The 22,907-nt window shown below is 29.9% G+C and overlaps 1 protein-coding gene across 5 annotated transcripts in view; it reads left to right on the top strand.

Annotated features, from left to right (window-relative positions):
* Positions 1 to 22,907, top strand: part of D1 (D1 chromosomal protein) — a 58,024-nt gene that overhangs the window by 6,457 nt on the left and 28,660 nt on the right. For 3 of the 5 annotated variants that reach the window (XM_067283512.1, XM_067283516.1, XM_067283513.1), the window contains exon 2: positions 14,397 to 14,525. In XM_067283512.1, the coding sequence (XP_067139613.1) occupies positions 14,406 to 14,525 (120 nt within the window). In that variant the 5' untranslated portion in view covers positions 14,397 to 14,405. Of the gene's footprint in view, positions 1 to 11,864; positions 11,885 to 14,006; positions 14,035 to 14,396; positions 14,526 to 22,907 lie in introns of those variants that run through there. The other 2 variants (XM_067283515.1, XM_067283514.1) reach the window with 2 other exon arrangements.

Below are 22,907 nucleotides of genomic sequence, written 5' to 3'. Positions count from 1 at the left end.
ATTCAGATAAAAAATCAACATAACTGGGATCGTCAAGCAATCTCTTCAACATGCTCAGGGTTCTAAGATATAACCTTAACAACTAAGTACATTTTTGAATTGTTTGTGATAAAAGAAGAATCCTGCTCATCATCAAACAGAACATTCTTAGTTGAAAATGTACACTAGATTCAATATAGCATGAATTACTATTAACTTCATCAAGACAGTCAAGTAAACCTCTTGAAGCCCCTCCATCTATCAAACACTTGCATAAAAAATCTGGTATCTCAATTATTTTCTTATCAGTAACAAAATATCTCTCACAGCTAGGACATCATTCCTTAAAGTTCATCTTGAACTCTGTTTCTGTTGCAGGGGTTGTACTGCATAGGGCCAAAATTGCCAATTGGCAATATTTTTATTAAAACCAGGCAATAAAGCTTAAGGTTTTTATTGCCAATACAGTCGAACCTCGGTATATGACCTTAATCCGTTCCTGATGTTTGGACTTATACCGAATAGGACATATACCAAACCAACCTTTCTTATAAGAAGTAATGTAAAAATGATTAATCCGTTCTCATGTAAAAAAAAAACCCTCTTGATGTGGTATATTAATGGGGTTGTAAAATAATTTACACACTGTTTGAGCACATTAATAAAAAAAATAACAAAAATCTATAATAAAATTTATTACAGTATATTGTATTATATTATTTAAATCATTAAATCAAAATCAAATCAAATCAAACTCTCCTTAATACTAATAATCTGTTTAGAAATTGATTCAATCCCTTTCGCAACATTAGCAGATTTAATAATGTCTTTATTTTTCATGATTGTTGATATCGTCGTTCTCGGAATACGGTATGCAACAGTTGAATCTCGAACACGCATGCCACCTTCATATTTCTCAACAATCTCTTTTTTCATTTCCATTGTGATTCTAGTCATTTTTTTAGTTTTCTGTTGCTTTCCATTTGCCTTTTTGCAATTCATGATTAATAAAAATAATAAAATTTTACTTACAAATTAAAATCAGAAGAAATTTAACAAAGTTATGAACCGTGGGACCGCAAACGTCTAGTCTGGTCTAGTACACCGATAGTGCTACTTGTTCATTGATGGCACGTATAATTGAATTAAGTCATATACCAAGCAAAATTTGTTTCGTCCAAACAGGACATATTTTAAAGCAGACGTATACCGAGGTTCCACTGTATTATTAAAAATATAATACTGGTTATAAAAAAATCTAGTCCACTGATTTTGACATTCAGCATGAAATTGGATCACAAAGCATGCTTCGGGAAAAACAGCAGAATGTCTATCTCTTGTCCTATGTACAACATACTTAGCAATTTCATGATGTCACATGGCAAGTTTTGGCAGAAAGTAAGAAGTTATGTTGAGAACTGATGGCAGTTTTCATGCAATGTTGCCCAGTGTTTCCAGATTGAGAATTTTTTTTATCAACTGATAGAAAATTTGGGAATTGTTTTTGATGACATTTTTTTCACCTACTCAGACTCAGCTTCTTAATAAATCTACTAGATACATCCAATACACCTTATTGCTGAGAACATATATTTATTCTTATAACAAACGTTTTCGGCCCAATTTATGGGCCATCTTCAGGTTACAGTCGTTCGACTCTAATACAAAATCGAACTCGTTCAAAATTAAATCAAATTAGAACATACGTTATAAATTAAACTAATAGAACAAGTATAATCCAATAAATTAAATCAAAATAAACCAAACATGAAAATGAAAATAAAATACGGTACTGGCCGTAAACATTAAGGAACAATTCCTTATACATTAATCCAGATATCTATTGAGTCACGGTAGACGCATTATTACGTGTGTTACTTCTTACTATGTATTTCCAGGATGACGGTAACCCCGTCGCATCCTTATAATTTAAACATCTGTCAGCCAAACTTGCTCTGTAAATTTCGCATTTCTCAGTTATGGATGAGAGCGTTGGCGAGCATACTTTTGCAAGAATTTTGGCATCCTCCCATTTAACAACCGAACCATCCGCTTGGGCCATCTTTGATAATGCTGTTGCACACTTGTTTTTAGCGACATCGTACCGGTGTTCCTTTATCCTCACTCCAAGGTTTCTATTAGTGACTCCTACGTAGTCCTTATCTATTCCCAACTGGTCATTTTTGTAGGGAATTGCATATACTCCTGCCTGTTCTCTATCATCAATTCTTTCCTTGTCATTTCTAATCAACCTATAGACTGTGGGGGCCCTTTTGCATATTATACTGGCGTTTTTGTGTCTCGCTATTTGCTTCATAATCGGGAATGTTTCTTCCCGATTATGGTACGATGTCGCTAAAAACAAGTGTGCAACAGCATTATCAAAGATGGCCCAAGCGGATGGTTCGGTTGTTAAATGGGAGGATGCCAAAATTCTTGCAAAAGTATGCTCGCCAACGCTCTCATCCATAACTGAGAAATGCGAAATTTACAGAGCAAGTTTGGCTGACAGATGTTTAAATTATAAGGATGCGACGGGGTTACCGTCATCCTGGAAATACATAGTAAGAAGTAACACACGTAATAATGCGTCTACCGTGACTCAATAGATATCTGGATTAATGTATAAGGAATTGTTCCTTAATGTTTACGGCCAGTACCGTATTTTATTTTCATTTTCATGTTTGGTTTATTTTGATTTAATTTATTGGATTATACTTGTTCTATTAGTTTAATTTATAACGTATGTTCTAATTTGATTTAATTTTGAACGAGTTCGATTTTGTATTAGAGTCGAACGACTGTAACCTGAAGATGGCCCATAAATTGGGCCGAAAACGTTTGTTATAAGAATAAATATATGTTCTCAGCAATAAGGTGTATTGGATGTATCTAGTAGACATTTTTTTCAGTTTGATCTTTTTTCAGTAGACTAAAACAAAATTTTTGACATGACAACATGTGAAATACTGTTTAGATATTGTGATCAAATATGTTGTTTGGAATTATTCATTAAAAAATTATTCAAAAATGATTCTTATTTCTAAGTGATAGTTTAACATGTTATTTTTGCTTTCCAGACTCTAAACTGATAAGGCTTCTATCACCAGCATTAATTAGTAAGTAAAACTGGTGATAATAAATAATCTGACATCGCAACAAAAAATTAAAACTGGAGAAATGGTTGGCGATTTATTTAAAATTTTTCAGAACAACCTCTGTTACAGGATTGAAATTTAGCAAGATGTTTTCTCCTAATACACAAGTTATAACACAAATCAGTAGACAGTGAAATTTTATTAGCACTTGATTTAACTGACCTCCCACTTTTCCAAAACTTTATCAGTATCAGATTACATAAGTACAAACTAGATAAAGTAATACAATGAATTTCTCTGCCAAGTTTTCCATTTGAGAAATTCTGAAGAATCTGTATTAATAATCATGATTAAAAAAATTAATTAAACAGTTATAAGGGTTAGTTTCTTGAGGAATTACAGAATTAAAACTCATGAGGTTATCGTTAGCTATCTTACATTTGTGCTGGATGTTGGTTTATTTTACCTTGTTTATGATATTCTGTTATCAATAAGTTTGAATTTGTATTCTACCTGAGTATGATCTTTAAAAATGACTGAAAATGTTCATAATTAAACTTTTTTTCTGTTTTTAAGGGTTTTCTGAGTGTCTAAATTTCCATATTTGCAGTTTCAGAAATCTTAGTTCTTAAACAACAATTTTCCTCTTCAACAGGAACTTCATATACAGTTGAGAAAGGTGCTGTTCAAGGGTTAATAAAAAAGAAACAATATCACTTGCATTAGTCTTCAAATATTTCAAGGATCCTTGTAAAATGGTGCATAAAGTGGATTTCTCACAACCAGTAATCCTTTCTCCTTTGGTCGTAGGTGTAAAAAAAAGGATTCCAGTCTGTGCATATAAAAACGACCGAAAAGATTCAGTCGCAAAAGAAGAAACGAAAACGTAACTGTATTTTTGCTGATTGAAAATAGTGGATCCTCTTAAGAGTTGGATCACTTAAGCCTTGGTCACACTATGCAATTTCCAGTTGTGCGAGTTGCGCGTGTCTTCTCGTGGTCACACATTGTTCATTGACGTTGCAACTCGGAACACATGACCCTATAATAAACCAATAAAATTACAGTTGCTTGTTTTTGTCTACTTTCGTGAGTTTACCAACATTTTACGTTCTACTTCAGAGTATTTACAGAATTTTAGCTACTTTTCTTATTAAAATAGCAAGCAGTTCCTTTTGTGGAATGAATAAAAGAAAGAAGGCAATAATTTTGTTAGAGCTGGCGAGAATATATGAACAGAAAAATAAGAAAAAACATTCATGCTGGGTTAAAACTTGGCAAAATGAAAATTAACGGGCTAAACAATCGTGCTTTCACCAGCTGATGAATGAATTAAGGCTTTCGGATGCCGAAGGTTATAGGGGATATATCTGTATGAATATAATTTATACTTGTATATAATTTAGGTGAAATGTTTTGTAGTTTGGCACATCAATTTAGAGTGGCCCATAATTCGATATCAGTCATTATCCCAGAAGTTTTGGATGCTATTTATCAATCTTATAAAAGTGAATATTTGTGGGTAAGTGTTGTTTAGAGGAAAGCTTGAATGATTTGATTCATTTATAATCGATATATTTTTTTCTTTTATATAAGCATTTATTTTATTCAATTGTATATTATTAAAAGTAATCAAACATTTTAAAATAAATCTAACAAATAACTTTTATAAATTCAGATTTGATTTGTATCAAATATAGCATTTAAATGTACTGAAACTGAATTAACACAAATGTTATAATCAAGATATGTTGACAAATATACAACACAAAGTATGACGTTGCACAAAGACATTTTCTGATTGGATGCACATTTGCAACCGTCGCGTGTAGAACAAACTTTTTGTTTCTAGTTGCGGTTGCAGTCGTGCCAGTTTTTGAGGGGTGATTACTAGTTAACGGAAACAGCCGTCACAGTTGTAGTTGCCTGCGCGGCTGGAAATCGCATAGTTTGACCAAGGTTTTAGAGATCAATTATGTCTCAAAGTTACCACACTGTTCAAATTAGAACAAAAATTCATTGTGGAGGTGTTCTAGTAGTCATTATGTTTCATTAAACTTCTTAATATACCGGGTCGAAATATAAATCAGCTTACTGGAAACCAATTAACCGGAGCAAAATTTCTAAAGTGCAAACATATAACCTAATTTTGAAGTTAATATATACTGCCATTACCAAGAAACAGGAGATCAAAATAGCATATGGGAGGTGTCAGATCATTTATAGCCTACTAAGGAATGGAAAAGACCATCCGAACCAGCATAATTACCAGGCATCTACAAAGTCTCCATAAAAGATGACAGGTTTGATAGAGAAATGGTGTATGTGGGTGCAACTAAAAAATCCTTAGACACAATTGAAGGAGCATAAGTCAGACATAAGACACAATAAGTGTACGGCAGCCCTTTCGACGTATTCGACAGTCCCTGACATCACGGCAGAATTTGACAGAGCACGTATAGTTCTCACCACCCCACACCAAGATCACCTAAAGATATTAGAAGCAATGGAAATATTCAAGGCAGAGTGCGAATCTACTAGCATTAATTATAAGGAAGAAATGACACTATCTACAGTGTGGAAATTCCTAATGGATGTTTAAATTTAGGTTATTCTTTATTTCATATTTATTCATGTTTATAAACATCTGAATTTAAATGGTTTGCATTTTGAATCTTATATTGGTTCACAATGTTTGATTAAGTTTTGGAGTGCATGTGCATTAGGCATATGAAATTGAACATCTTATAAAGAACTTCAAAAGTTTAAAACTACCTTGCAACGGTTTTGAGTGAATGCCTGAAGAAGAGCCCAGGAGGGACGTCAAAAACATTTGCACTTTAGAAATTTTGCTCCGGTTAATTGGTTTCCAGTAAGATTTACATTATATTCCAAAGTAAAGCATGGAACATATACATTATTATTATCTAAAGAAAAAAGAACAAACAACAATTAGAAAAAAAAGTGAAGTTTAGAATTAAAACTCCAAAGAAAGTCAAATACCATCATAAAATACTTTTTTAATGTTACTAAAATTTTTAGCAATTATTTATGGATTATAAAAAAAAATTAATAAATTAATTATTTTACCATTTGTAGAAATTATTAATCTGGTCATTTTAACTGTCCTGCTTAAACTAAGGGCACTAAAAACTGCCATATATAGGAGCTTAATGATGTAATGAAATGCAAATTAATCTTTTGAGAAATTAAAAAGCACAAATAAAAATGTATTATCCTTTTAAAAAAAAATATGCAATTTTCTGTTTCAAAACATTAGAATAAGAATGCAAATCAGATAAAAACTATTTTATTTTAAACAATATTATATTTGGATACAATTGGTAGTCAGTAGGGCTCCCTTTGGCTTTAATTACAGCATGGATTCTTCAAGTCAATGGTAGTGGTCAGATGGAATGAGACTATGAAAGGCACTTGTCTTTTAGCTTGTGGTTTTAGTTCATTCAGTTTCTTTGCAATATTCCAGAAATTCTCAGTGGAATTTGCAAGTTGGTATAAAACTGACTTCTTTGTCATTAATCCAATCAATGGTTGATGCTGATTTGTGTGATGGAGTGAGATTATGTTAAAAATGAATGTCACTACCAAAAGAAATTTCTGATGATTATGTTATAAATGTTACAAGGAATTTTTGGTACACTTGAACATTCATGACATTCTGTTAACTGTCTGGTGTTCTCTTTTGCCCATTGCAATCATCTTTTTCACTATAAAGAATTGAACTGTGGTTCAATGGCCAGAATCCAAGTTCCCATAATTACACCATGTTGTATTAGTGAATACATTAGTTCATGCATTGTTTCAGTTTGTGTAACTGCAGTTGACTGCAGTCCTTGACATGAGTTACCTTTCTCACCATTTTTGACTATGCAGACCTTTATAAATCATTTTGAAATCACGAGGTTGATGCCTGTTTGTTTTGAATTGCAATTTTAGATGAATTTTTTCTTGTTTGCATGAGCCTTGACCTGATTGTGAAATGTTGGGGGTTTTGGCAATAGTGAGGTTGCGCCAAAGTTTTCATATCTAAAATGTGAATATTGATTGTCGAGTGCGGCTTACAAGATAGCGGTGCTTGACATTCGACGTTCATGTTTTAGAGATGAAAACTTCAGCAGCAATCTTACTAATATCTACCTGCTTCCAGCCTTCAGCAGCCATACATATAACAGATTGTTTTTTCCTCTTAAATAGTCTACTTCTGACCCATTTTGGATTTTTAATTGTTTCCATTGTACCACTTGAGAAAGTTTTATGCTAATTTTCAGGACTATCAAGACAAGACCAAGGATGCAAACTATTCAGAAATTTTATTCTAATATTTTGAAATGTAAAAAGTGTATTTTCTATTATTATTTTTTTTTTTTTGAAAGGGATATTATTATTATATTCATGATTTAATAAACTTGAGTAATTGAGATACAAATTTTATTTAAAAATTAGGAGTACTTTTTTAGCACTTAGGTTTAAAAGTAAAACTATTTTAAAGTTTGTCACATACATCATTGAAGGCCTGTATAACAGTTGTGAAATTTTTCTTTGCTAATTTGAAACTATTAACAGCATAGGTTGTACTTACATTACACCCCTGTTAATGACCAATGAGAATATTCAGCATGTACTGTACAAGTACTGTTTTTAGCACATCTGCTATTTTATCTAAAATCGGAAACAATTCATTTTTTTTTTTATTTCCTGTATTTTGTTTCAGTTTCAATTCAGGCTGCACACAGCTTTCCTTATTCTGCTTTGGTCAGGGATTGATACTTTCTAGAAAGTTTTTGAATGCTAGTTCATTGTTTAAGAGCAATCCATGATTGTATTGTTGTAGCCAGATCACTTGAAAATGCATTCTTCTTGCTTGCATTGTCCTTTGCAGAATTTAATGATGCCAAAATAAAACTGTTTCTTTCTTTCCTTTTGGAAATATGCTGCTTTAGCTGTGAAAAGAGACTTTTATCCAAATTTATGGTAATATCACACAGTTTACATCTTAATTACTATTGTCAGTCACAGTTTTTTTTGTTTTTAAAATTACATACTAACTCCTTCAGTTTTGACTTTTTGGTAACCTTGACATTTTAAACTGGTAAGCTGTCACATAATTCCCACTCACCCTATCCCTTCTTCACCTTCATGAAAGTGGAATTGTCGTTATTATTTTACATTAGTGATGATCAATATCGTAAAATCTGTAGTCAATATAAATGACATAGCATTGTGCAATAATTGATAACAGGTATTCCAGTATTGTCAAAATATGAATTATTAATCAATAACAACAAATTACAGAACTTAAACAGCTTTATTTCAATATTACTGTATTCTATTCCTTGTGCCCCTGTTAATGGACCAATGAGAATATTCAGCATGTACAGACCTAAAGTGTTTACATAGTTTATTAATTCAAGATTTCAAAAACTAGGGAAAAACATTGATTAATATTCAGTCCAATATAGTATATAAAAATATAAATGTACTTATAATATGATAAAATGGTGCAAAACTTTGTTGGATAGTAGATATACTAAACAGAGACTGTCTATTTATAGTGTTTTTAAAACGACCATTAGTTAACTGATTTTTTTTCTAAATAATCACAAAATAATTTTAATAACTATTTGTTATTTAATCTTAAAAAATCATCTTATTTTATAATGTCTTAGAGAAACCATATTCACAAATAGAGTCCGCAATGTACTGTAAACATCACCAAATTGTAAACACTTACATTTACAAGTATGTACTGTATGTACACATGTATTCGTAAATTTAGATTACTTTTTTCTGTACTATATTAAAAACTAAAATTTATTTGTTTGTAAGCTTAAAATAGATTCTTATTAACCATAAATTATTAAAAATGCATTTATAAATAAAATACAGAACTGGGAATTTTAATTTGTGGTTTAACCTAGTGACAAGTAAATTCAAATTACGTCGCCTCTCCTGGAACAAATTACCGACGTAAGGTGAGACATACCTGTATTCACATCATTTTACAGAATATGTACAGGGAAATGGATTTGTGGCCTAAGATAGAAATACCAGATATTTATAATTATTTAATTGATCATCTGCATATATATTCACAGGAAGAAATGACAAATTGGGAAAAGTCTTGAAACCAATTGTATCTATTATTGAATGTTGAAATTTATGTTTGCATTGGTGTCTACTTATTTGATACTGGATAATGAAAAGATGACCATCTCACAAAAGGATGAAGAATATATGTTTTGAATTTTGTTTCCCTTTTGCTAAAGATGTATCAATTAATTGTTGACTTATTATTAATTGTAATGATTGGCTTTTCCCCTGATTAATCATTACGAGGCACCACTGTAACTGTCACTTATTTCGTACTTAATTTATTGTAGGAGGTGGTTCAAACTCCAAATCATTCAACATCTGAAGCTTAATAATAATTCATAATTAAAATAAAATTAGCTTAATTAATAATGAAAACAAGAAATAATGGAAAGTCTTAATTCATCCCCTGACCCTGAACAATACCTATTTGATAAACTTAAAACTGCAAATACACATTATTTAATGTAAAAATAAGACAATTACATGCTCTAATAATAAGTTTAAACTTGAAAACAATAAATAAAATACAAATAATATATAATAAAGTGAAAATTGTATTTACTATTCACACACTGTAGACTTAGCATCTTCAACATGGCCTCCAGATCCACCACATGTATCACTTTCATATTTCACAATAAGGTCTGTTTTAATTTCAATTGTTGAAATTAAAAAAGATACTTAAATCAACCATCCTTTTAGACTTTGTTGCTTCCATGGTCTTTTCAGATTACATAGTTAATAAGTAAAAGTTATATTGAGTTGAACAGAGTTTATTTTTATTTAAGATTCTTCAGTTTTTATGATATATAAAAATTCCAGATTTATCCTGAAATGTTTAACAACCATCTTAAATTATATTTATGTCAAGTATAGAGAACCAATTTATTGCCATAAAAAGATAACATTAAATAAAACATGTAACAAAATTTACATGGACTGTACAAGAAAAATTCTTTAAAGTCAACTGAAAGCTACATGTGTGTATATATAAATAATATATATACATAATAAAACATATAAAACATACATATAATACATAATAAAACATATATAAATAAATGCAAGTACCATTCATGTTTTTTTTCCTAACCTCTCTCATCAACATTTCTAGTGAGTTAATTTTTAAGTATGTAATAAGATTTATTGTTTTTTTGCACTATAAGGTTGTATGATTTTAAAATTATTCAAAATTAGAGTGAATAAACCTTGATCACACTTTTTTTTTAATTTTTGTTCTGATTAATGCTGAAGTTTACTTCTATTGAGTTATAGATAATTTTTAAAATTACATACAGTAATACTTCGATTTTTGTTGACTTTGGTTATCGCCTGTTTCAGTTTTCGTCGATCCCCCCCACCCGAAAATTTGTCTTGGTTTTATCGATTGCCTCGGATTTTGTCAGCGTGGTCAAGTGACCTCACTGCTAATTTTTGAAAACAAAGGGCAACCCTTGCGTTTTCTGGTGCAGTGTGGCATTATTTCTCATTGTGTGAACATTACCCCGCAACGGCCCATCATTGGCTAACAGTTCCGTTCCCTGAACACTAGGAGTTTGGTTGTGAGTTTGTGCTTTGCCAGGATGGGCTGGTCACATGAAATTTTCTGGGTTTTCTCCACATCTGTATGCCTGAATAGGGGCCAGTTATCCTTAAACAGATTTCCCAGAAGGCATTATTCCCCTCGATACGACCATCATAAACACATACAACTACTATTACATGACAATTATGTCACACTTTACCGCGGGGCGATATAGGCTAGAAGCTCATGTCCAACTAGCTTCTACAAGACAAGACATTACCCCGCATGTCTAGCCGAACAGTTCCATTGCTTTCATCTTAATGCTAATTTGTCTTTTTATGTTAATTTTGTATTGCTTTTAATATTTAATGCTATATTAATTTTCTATAAAATGTGTTTTTGGGGTGTATTTTGGACTGTCTAGAACGAATTAATTGGATTTACATTGATTCATATGGAAATAATTGCCTTGGTTTTCGTCGGTTTCAGATTTCACGGATTGCTTTCAGATGGATTATTGACAAAAATCGAGGTATCACTGTACTACTCTTTGGAATAATTTTTTCAAAATAAAAATGTTATGTAAAATATTTTGAAGCATATTATTTGTTTTTTGTGAAGTGTTATAAGTGACATCTACCAGATACTGGTTAACTTCACAAGATAACTAACTCAATAACCTAAAACCAGCAGTAAGAACTGTTTGAAAATAGAACTGAATGTTTTAGAATGAACTATTTTCAAACATTATAAACATGTTTTCTATTTTTGAACATTAGTCTGAAAATGTTCATTCAAGGTGGCAGAAAATGTTTGCTGTTTTAAAGCGAATGTTCTTATTGCAGGTTCTAGGTTAGTTGTCTTGTAAGTATAAAATGCAGTGTGGAGGAGTGTTGCAAAATTCTTTGAAAGAGATTAGGCTGCATCATAGTAAACTATACTATAATAGTAATATCAGTAATTAAATTTTAACACATTTTGAGATTTCTAAGATGCTATGTTAGTTATACAATATTTTGAATTTGATAGAATAATCTGTAGTACTCTTAATTATCTAACATCCATAAATTTTTTGAAATATTTTAACTTTCCAAACTCATTACAAGTTACTGTTCAGACTTTCAATTTGATGGCAAGTGTTAATGAACTGGTCTAAAAAGATATAATTGTAATTTAATTGGTATCATTTTTCAGTTATATTTTAGTTTATAAAATTTTTCAACTTTTTGAAGCCATATAGTTTTAGGTCTTGTTCAGATGAGTGGAATTTCTGCAGAATTACATACTAACTTAAACCCCACCAGTTGTTATGGAATACTCATTTAAATGTAATAACTCATATTAAACAGAAAGTCTATAGCTGTGAGAATGTTATCAGATTCCAGCCATATCACTTGTAGCAGAATGGATGTCATGCAGTAGCCACAGATTGGTTATGGGCTATTACATTGTACCAAATAATTTAAATGAGCAGAAGCAAAAGTTGTGTGGAGAGGGCATAATTGAAATATTGTTTACTAGCTGTTTCACGTTACTATCATCTTTTTTCAGGGTATTTTTCAGAATGTAATAAAATTCATCAAACTTTTGAAAATAACATTCTGAAGTAATTAAAGAATTTTGATTCCTCCTTGAAGCTCATTAAACAACGTATAAAAAGTTTCTTGTAATAAATGACTGCTCACCACTAGATGTACCCAATACCTTCTATTTTTCTTTTTCTTTCTTTCTTTTAAGAATTGAAGTCCTAAGAATACTACTACTGCAGAGTAAAGAGCATTCGTGATGATTGGCCAACTCAAAACAAATTCAGCCATCTTCTGTCCAGAGTGCCCGCAGAAAAAATAATGCAGTGTGGCTGCCATTCTGCAGAAGTTTTGCTTGTCTGAACTGGATCTTACAGTTGTGGAATAATAACAGGATAAATTTCTATTTAATAAAATATCTTATTTTAATAATTCGGTAATTCTAAGTGGATATACATTTTTCTAATTAATAATTTTAACTAATTAAAAATTTTAATTTGCAAAATTGATCTTCTAAAAATTGAAAATGATAATTTCAGAGAGAATGTTCAATTAAAAACAGGTAAATAGATTTGTAAACATTATCTGTAATTGGGCTGCAATTTGAAAAAATTGTAGATGTATAAATTCCTATTGTTGTCCCATCCATCTCATCTGTCTGTCTTTCCTTAATCTTGAGAATGGAATTAGATAGACGAAATCCAAGACCAGATGCAGAAACCTTAGGTGCAGGAGCCCACGATTAACTATATTTGAACTTCCAGTACAAACTGGAAGTCACATTATTTCAATTTAAAAGTTTTCCCCTGAAAGCAGTTAGTAGATGACTAGCATGACTCTGTTGTTAAAGGGAAAGTATGATGTAAGGGGGTAAGCCGCCACTAATTTGAGGTGGAGAGCATATATTTTAAATTAAATAAATAAAAAATTGCAGCCCATCATCGTGACAATGTCACAATAAATAATTGCTCGTTTGTTTTTAAAAACCATTTTGCTCATTTTTGATTTTTTTTTGTTGTACAGTCTTTTAAATAGGCATGGGTACTTGCAGTGGTATAGCGAACATAACTGGCGCCCAGGGCACGACACTATTGGCGCTCCCCTCCAGAAACACATAGTTTGTCTTGGAGACCATTTGGGTGCCCCTCTGCGAGTGGCGCCCGGTGCATGATAGACCCCCTTGCACCCCCCTCGCTACCACCACTGGGTACTTGGATAATAGCTATTTAGGCTATCTGTCTACTTGATACCTGGGTACAAAAACAAGTGATGTTTGTCACCATGTAAAATATTTATAGAAACATTTTCTTTTAATACAAAAAAATTTAAAAATGAACATAAAATACTCTTAAATATTTGTGAAGAATTCACTATAATTTTTCTTTTTATTCCTATTTTAAAATATTTTATTCTTGTTATAAAGTAAAAATTTTAAATTATATTAATAAATTTGTAATGCAATGCTAAAGTTATTCAACAAATATATTTCAGTTTTTATTTTGAAAGCAAAGAATTTCATAATCAATTTTTGCTTAATCAGAAGAAAAATTAATTACAAAAGAATTTATTCATATTAAATATAATCTGGGTCAACTATACTGGTGCCTGCCAGTAAGCCAAAACTTGATTTTGTAGTGCTTGTAAACAATCTATTCCCAATACATAAAGACATCTACAGTACTATCGAAAAGCTTGAACCAAATTAAACCAATGAATCGATGAAACAAAAATATTAAATATAATCTAAAAAATTTTTTTAAAGAGAACAATACCTGACAATAAATAGAAAAATGTATGAAATGGGATCAAATAAAAATATTAGTTATAATTTATTGCATAGATCAGTTTTTGCATATTAACAAATTATAGTTTATTTCAGTAGTGCCCAAACTTTTTGATTGGCAGGCCAGATTGTGCATAAGTTGTAGATAAATGGGCCACAGATATTTTTTATGTTCCATATATACAAAAAATAGGCATATGTCTATCATTTATAGAATGTCAAATATGTTTGTGGGCTGAATTAACATGTATGATAGGCCAGATTTGGCCTGAGGGCCATAGTTTGGGCATCACTGGTTTATTTGATAGTCAATAGGATAATTAATTAATTTTTTGAAATGAATGAAGATTTTAATAAATTTACATTTTTAGTAAAGTACCATGGCAGAAGTTGAGAATGTAGCTGAAGCACCAAAAAGAGGTCGTGGTCGGCCAAAAAAAGGGGAAGCTAAAGTAGAAAAAGCAAAATTGGATGTTGAATTAGATGATGACCTTGATCAGGTAACGTTTTCAGAATTATGCATTTAATAGTTTGTAATATTACATATTTTAATTGTTGAAATAGTATTGTTACAGAAAATTCTGGTTTATTGGAAATAGCTTACTAAATTAAATATTTTTCTACTGCATAGCATATTAAATAAAACAATTTGTAAATGAATTTTGTGAAAAACTAAAAACAAAATGCTTTAACAAAATTTGAAAAATGTTCTGTTAAAATAAGAGTAATAAATTTGATTTGAAATTCTAAAAATTTCTTCTATAGAGACACGTAGAATTTAAGAATTTAAAATACGTAAATAATTATAAGTATATTTGAATTAAACTTTGAATTTTGAAATTCGTATAGTTAATTATAAATGGTATAATTGGAACTTATTACATAATAAAACCATCATCTGAATTGTTTTTGGGTCTAAGTAACTTATATTCAGGAATAATTTAATGATTAGATATAAAACAATTTAAGATAGATACAGATAGGCAACTAGGCCACCATTTAATGATAAATTTAATTTTTAATGACATTGCCAATAGCAGTGTTCTTATGTGATTTGTTCTGAACGACAACCTTATGCTAAGAAAATACATATAGTAAAGAGAACAGCAAGCAACCAAGATCTGAGAATAGGGTTTGTTAGACATTACTAATATAATCAGGTTGATGTATGTTGCTATATTCAGGAAATAAAATAATAAAGTCAAGCATTCATTTACTTGTTTTCATATTTCTTTCCAACAAGCTCATCTAATTGTATGATAGTTACTGACCATGTGACACTGTACAATTGATAAACTTTGTTCTTAGTTTGTCTTGGTTTAATCTGTATTAAAACCATTTTTCCTTTATTAATAGGCACAGTTGTAACAAATCTGGTTATTAATAGAACTGTTTACTTTATAACATTGGAATTTGGTCTCAGAATATTTAAATCTTCTGAATTTGACAATTTAACATTTTAGTTTGCATTAATTTAGTAGAATGCAGTTTTTGAATAAAGAATTTTGGCTGAAAAATTTGAAATATAATACCTGATGCATGGATATAACTGCATCTTTAGCAAATTTAGATATCTAAATAAAACGAAAGAAATATAAATTTAAAAGATCAGCAAAAATGATAGAAACTGAAGGGATTGAGAGAGAGAACAGCTTGAATACATACATTTAGCTTCACACTTCTATAAAGTTATGTACAAATTTTGGTTTCAATGTTTAGGTCAGGTTTACTATCACTACTAATTGGGGAAGATATTTAACAATAACTAAGAAAATATCTAAAATTTCCAGTTGGATTTTTACTATCAAAACTTTGATCAATCAGAAGTCAGACATTGCAATCAAAACCAGAAAGCACTGTACTTTAAGAGAGAGTATTTTCAGGTTTTTATTTTTACTTTTCCTCTCTGCTTTCCACTTTTGCAATCTATGAAAGTTTGTCAGTTACCTCTTTATCAGTTAAGTTCAAGCTGAATGAATCTTCTCTGACAGAAACATCAATATCAGACTTTGAAACTTCTCCTCCTCCATTCCATCTAATAGATGTGTGTTCAAATAACTGTGTGCGTGAGAAATAATTCTAATCCTGACTCTTGTTTTTGCAGTTTATGAGCTGGTTGAACTCTGAACTCAAATCTGATTCTAACAGTCTGTTGTCTTAACAATCATTTGTGTTTTTGTAAATAATAAAACAAATAAACAGTATTTAACTTTTTGACGACTTCTTAATATTTCAACTAGAGAATGTGTGATATCTTCATTGTGACTCTTACCCACTTGATCTGAGATGTTTCAATTGGAAAAAAAGAGACACTCTAGGTTTATATACAACTTCTAGATGTTGATTTTTATAATTCTAGACTATTTAATTAATGTTTTCTAGTTTTGTTCCCTACTGATGGATTCCTGAGACTCAAAAACATTTGGATGATTACCTTATGTGAAAGTTCTGGTTTAAAGTACTTGAATTCTGTACATATTCTAGACATAATTTTTTTTAATTTTGAAGGAAGTAAATTAAAATTATTATAAAATTAAGAAACTGGATCAAAATCAGAATGTTCTCAAATAATAATTTGAGGTTTTAAACATAATTTAATTTATTAATATTTAAATTTTTATTAAATAATAATAATAATGGTGATAAAATATTTGTTCAAACAAAGTAGTTTCTTCTGAAATATAGTTAAAATTTAGAAAACATTAAACACATTTAGCAAATATTAAACTAACCCTTAACTAATGAGTAAATTATTTTAAATTTTAATAGCTGTATAAGATTAGAATTTAGTAAAGAATATCTAGTACTGTAATTTAATGTGGATAACCTGCAGGTTATCCATGTTTGAAAGTCAATTTATGAAAGCAGATGTGAATTGTCTGCTGATTTTAATTTAGCATTTTGAATTCATCAAACAGCTTTTCTTTTATCTAAAGTCGCCAAGAGTGTCTTTAAAAAATATGAAAAATCCTGCATATGCTGCAGACATTCATTTATCATCATGATGTTTTTGGAAACCATTAAAGACTTATATGTATGCCTTGTCTTTGGTTCTCTTCTGTTCATTTTCTTCATAATAGATTTGTATTTATCTCTTTATTTGTAGATAATGGTAATAAATTGTTTTTCCTTTAATTTCAAAGTTGATCTGTTGGTTTTCTTGTCTCCTTTGCATAGAGAATGCAAAGCAGTCAAAAGTACAAGTGTTGTATTTGTTTCTGCATGTGATATGAGAGATTTCAAAGTCTTGGTAATGAAATAAAGCCAAATTTTTGAGAAATAATAGTCTCAAGTTTTCAAAGTTAATAATAAAAACTTAATGTAATAATGATAATGTGTATATTTCTTATCATTATTATTATCACGTAAAATCACACCAAACTCCTGCATGATGGATTCAGAACATGTTCATTATTAGGGTTTCTCATTTTCTGGTCTTTTGCTTGTCCCGGGATTTTTTGGAAAAAAGTGAACTGTTTCTCCCGGATTAATTATTTTTAAGATATACAAAATATCTTGAAATCAAATGATATAATTATTTTTCATTTTTAAAGTAATTTAATATGTTCTGCAACCTCCAAAATCATATTAATAATGCTGTGTAAGATATATATTAAAAATTACCTTTGAATTACATAGAAATTTTCACAAATAAAAAAAGTTTATTAAAGTTTTTTGGAAACTGCTTGCAAGAAAAAAATGTCTTTGAATTCAGTTGAAAATTTAAAGAAAAAATGAACTTTGATCAAACATCTACCTTAGAAGGAAATTTTTATTTTTTAAATAAAACATAATTCAAAATATTATTGTAAATTTTTATAATAAGATTTTAAAAAGCAAAGATGGTCAATATTCCAATCACTCAATCTGATTCTTATTTTAGTAATGAAAAGTCCCACTACCAAGAATGCCCTTTCTGATTCAATTGATGTGAGTGGAATCATGTTTAATGCATTTAAGAGAAGACAGATGTTACGTGTTTTTTCACCTGTAGCCTGGAAGATTTTTAGTTCGTTTTCGACATTGTAGTACTTCTTTTGCTGTCTAGTATTCTTGATTTGTCTATCTCGGCTGCTTTAATAGAAACATCAAGCTTATAGCCAATAATTTGACAGTTCGTTTGTCTTTAATAATCAGGTTATGAAGAAAAACTTCATACTCGCAGACTTCGTACTCGTTTGTATCCTTGCCCAATTTGCACAACCTGGCATAGTGCAGTTATTGAAGCTACTGGGCATGGTTAAAAATTAAGACAACATAAGCACAATTATTCCAGATATTACAGGTTCTGACAAGTAAAGAATTTTGAGAGTCCTGCCACAAATAAGCTACATATTGATTATTGACCACTTGTGACATGCCATAACGAGCAAAAATTTAAAAAACTAATAAGTAGGTTTAAAATTAATAAATACAAATTATTCTGACAGTTTGAGTTAATTATACTTTCTATTTGCAAACTTTCCTCAACCTTAACACAAAATACAAAAAAAGTGAACTTTGAAGAAATTTGCGTGATTTCCCGTGTTAAAAAACAACTGGGATCCCATTTGAGAAACCCTAGTTAATTATAACCAACATTTATTTGTAAGTAGTATTTCTTAACATTAGTGTGTATAGGAATTGTATGGGCACTGGGTTTGGTTTGTACAAATCAGGTGTTTGCTGTAATAAGGATTCATTGTAATGAGAGCTTGCTATATTCTATCCAGAAGTATATGATTAATGTTATTAAGAATTTGAGTTAAAATTTGTCATCTTTGTAGAAATCTGTTTTTCTTACCTAGTGCAGTGTTTATGATGATAATTTTCATATATCAGATAAATTGGGCTTAAATTTCGCTTTTGGTATGAATATTTATATATTCAGTTTTAAATTAAATTATTGACTGATAAAGCATTGGATACATTACCTGATAAAGCACCTGTTATAACCATGGTGATTTTTGGTATTGTTCTTAAAAAAATCAAAAACTATAAATGAAACTCTAAATCTTTATTTCCACTTTAGTTTATTAATAGCTAGGTTGAGGCTGAAGTTTTAAATGCAAAAAAGTGTACGTTGGACGTTCAGCGCCGCTTTCTCGTAAGCCTAGAAGTTTGACAATGGCATTTGGAAAGTCAGTGGAATCATGCTCGACATTCCAAACGCCATTGTCAAACTTCTAGGCTTACAGGAAAGTGGCGCTGAATGTCCGACGTAAATGTTTTCGCGTTTAAAACTTCAGCCTCAACCTCACTATTTTTTTATTTTTTAATCATTTTATTTAGTCTGCATAAGTCATAACAATTCATTCGTTTAATGGGTTCAATAGTTGTGCTGTTGTGCATTATAATTGTATTGATGCATTATAATTGGTAATGTGTCATACATTTTTAAATCTTTTTATTTTTCAATTATAATACTATTGTTTTTAAGATGGTAGATTTATATATAGCATACCTTGCCTTGATGATTTTTGTCTTCACCTTATAATTTTTTTATGTAAAATATCTACAAAATATAATATTAATTTATTAGAATTCACAGTATAGATTCATAAAAGTTAATAATTTAAAAAATCTATGACATTAAAAATTATTATATTAAAAACTAGAAATCCTTTTGTCAAGCATAACAGAATACTTTTTATGAGAAAGTAGAGCAGTAGTTTTCAACCTTTCTGAGGATGCAGAACATCATTCATATACTTTTTATTACACAGAGCATTAGCATCAATACATTCAAAAATTGATAAGCAAATTCATGTTTACTATTCTCAGGAAACAATGAAGCAATAAACTAATAAACTTTAATATATTGAATAAAATAGAAACATGAATTATCTACGACTATAGCAATGGGAATAAATTTGAATAAAAATTAAAACCTTTCCTTTTGTGGAACACTCGAAGTAGGTTTATGGAACACAGGTGTTCCGCAGAACACTGGTTAAGAATCATTGAAGTAGAGATTGAAGAATTGAGAAGAGTAGAGATTTCAAGAAATTTGTGAAGAGTTAATATTTGTACAAATTAAGTAGTTTATACTATCTGCTGTAACATAAAGAGCAACAAAACAAAATTTTACCTAGAGTGGACAAAAATAGGAGTTATAGAGAATTCTCTTACATACACAAACATAAACAAACAGACAGATGATGGCCTTTATATTAAAATAAATATTAAAATCTTTCTTTTTACACTACATTCTGAGTAAACACTATTGTCTTTTAAAAGGTTTCCTTGCTATCTTCCTTTAGTAATAGACACCTTAATATTGAACTGGATAAAGCAAAGTGTTGACAAATTTTATTCTAGTTTTCTCCTAAGCATCTTTCTTTTTAGTTGCAAAATAGCAAGTATGTTTAATTCCATGATTTGAAAAAATAACAAAATTTGCAAAAGAAAAACTAAAAAATTTTTCATGTACTTAGTATACCACTACCTTAAGTCTTAAAGTATCCAGTGCCCATTTGATGGTTATGATATGTCACTGCATTTTTGCATAAGATCACAATGATCCAGGATTACAAAATTCACTATTTCCAAGGATTGTGGCCTAGATTACATTGTCTTCCTAGATCAGAAATGATGATCCTTTCAGAATCAGCAGTTATTATCACGAGATTGTCCAGTTTGCAGTAAATCATCTAATCTGGTAACCTGCTCAACAAAGTCACACCTTCCAGAATCATGCAGTTGCAAGTCATCTCACTAAAATTAATCATACAAGCACCAGCTTTTATGATTACTGATTCTCCAGCATATTCCCTAATTCCTTTTAATCCTTGTTGATCCTAAATTTCTTTAATTCTTGATACAAATCTAAAATTAAAATTAGTTTAATTTTAGATTTGTATCAAGTAAAATTCTCAAGTTTAATGTTCATGATCAATATTTGTTTTAATCCAGTAGGGTCTGTTTATATCTGTTAAATTAAAAATTGTATTTGTTTTTTGCATTGTGATCCAAAAAAGGAGTTCAACTAACATTTTCCATGAGACACATTATATACATTATATGTCAGAGCTATATGTGGTTTATTAGATGCAATTAGGTCACCTCTGTGTTCCATTGGAATACTGCTTTTTGTGTAGAAATCATGTTTCAGTAGAAATGAAAAATGAATATGAAATATTTTATTGTGTGTAAATATGCTGTTTATTATATATTACAGTATCAGATAAAAATTTGTCAGAGGTTTTGAATTTCATTGCTAATATCAGTCTTTTGAATATGAAATGACATAGAACTGAATTATACAAGGCATATTCATATAATACAAATTAAAGATAAAAGTCCAGAAAATATCTCTAAAGCCTTTTAATTGTAGATTGATTTACAATACTGTTAGACATGTTTGTTTATTTTTTAACAAAGCCACTATGGACCTGAATGTATTTGATTAGCCTGGAAATATGTTTCTTGATACCAATGTCCTAGAAATCTTTCACCTGTTCTTGGTAACCACATCTTGAATCTTGTTGTTGTCATCAAACTTCTTTCCAGAGAGTGTTCCTTCAATTTAAGAAAAACTTAATAATTACTTGGTGTGGTATCTAGACTGTGTGATGGATGTTCCAAAACTTCTCACTTGAATGTCTGCAACAACCCTTATGTGATTCAAGCAGTGTGTGGACAAGCGTTATTGAGCAGTAGGACACTATTTTGTTGCATCATTTTGCCTATTCGTAATGTTTTTGCCGTGAAAAGAAACACTGTTGATGAATTTAAGCAGCAGTTTCTTATACAGGCAAAGGAATTGAATCACTGAACAAATCGTGCACTTGGAGGGATTACAAATGATATGGCATTTTAAACATATGCTGCAGTTAAAATCAAGTGACTTCTGTCATGTGATTCAGATTCTAACATGGCAGTGAGGCAAACTGTAAAAAAAATAATTTAAGATAATTAAATTTAATGGGATTTTTCTAGTCATTTAAAATGATGAACATTCATTTTTCTTATTATGACAAAAATGAACTTATTCTAGTACTTATCATTGAAAATCAAATTATTTGAATCTTTTATTTTTATTGTATTGTCATAAGTTTAAGCATTTAAAATAAAATTATTTTATCAGCTAATGTATCATATTGATAAATCTTATGAAATACGGTATGGTAAGTGGTAAAAAAAATATGAGATGTATCGAAGAGTTGTAAATAAATACAGGCTGTCCTCATTTTACACTGGTGTGATTTATGCTAATTGATAGTAATGCTGATTTTGAGATTTTTGGGGAAAAATTCTGAAAACTTTTTCCATAATGTGTAGAATATTTTTGCAACTACTAAATGTAAATGTTTTTTTCTATACCTTGTAGGCTAGTAGCAATTTCACTTAAGCAGTGATTCTAAACAGCCTTGGTTTGTTTATTATTCTAAAATATTTATTGTTCACATAGTATTTCACTATTTTAAAGTGAAGTTGTTATGTAATAAAAATAAAGAACATTCATCCAGCTCACTATGTAGAGATCTGTAATGATATAGCAGAATTTGTGGTTGTCATCTAGCAGAAATGACATCTTTCTTATAACCATATTTAATTGTTGATTTTTAGAAAACTTAATTTTACTGATTTTAAAAATATTATTATTTTGACAATGAGAAATTACAAGAAACATTTGTGTTCTTATTTGATAGTAAAAAATCATTAAATAATGATGTTTGTTATTTGATTAAACAAGCATGTTTTTTTTCATAAATTAAGAAACTTGATATGCACTAAAGGGAGGCGTTAGGTGCCATCTCTTATTAAATTTAATAATTATAATTAAATTAATATTTATTAAATAAATAATAAGAAAAATATATTAACTATAATCACTGGCTATGCATTTTGTTTGGTTAACACTTGACCAATATTTTGTGTATACAAAGTATATTGTTACT

The sequence above is a fragment of the Centruroides vittatus genome, unplaced genomic scaffold (assembly GCF_030686945.1).
Source record: "Centruroides vittatus isolate TY-2023 unplaced genomic scaffold, ASM3068694v2 contig_990, whole genome shotgun sequence".
NCBI lineage: Eukaryota > Metazoa > Arthropoda > Arachnida > Scorpiones > Buthidae > Centruroides > Centruroides vittatus.
This window is presented reverse-complemented; position numbering and strand designations above follow the sequence as displayed.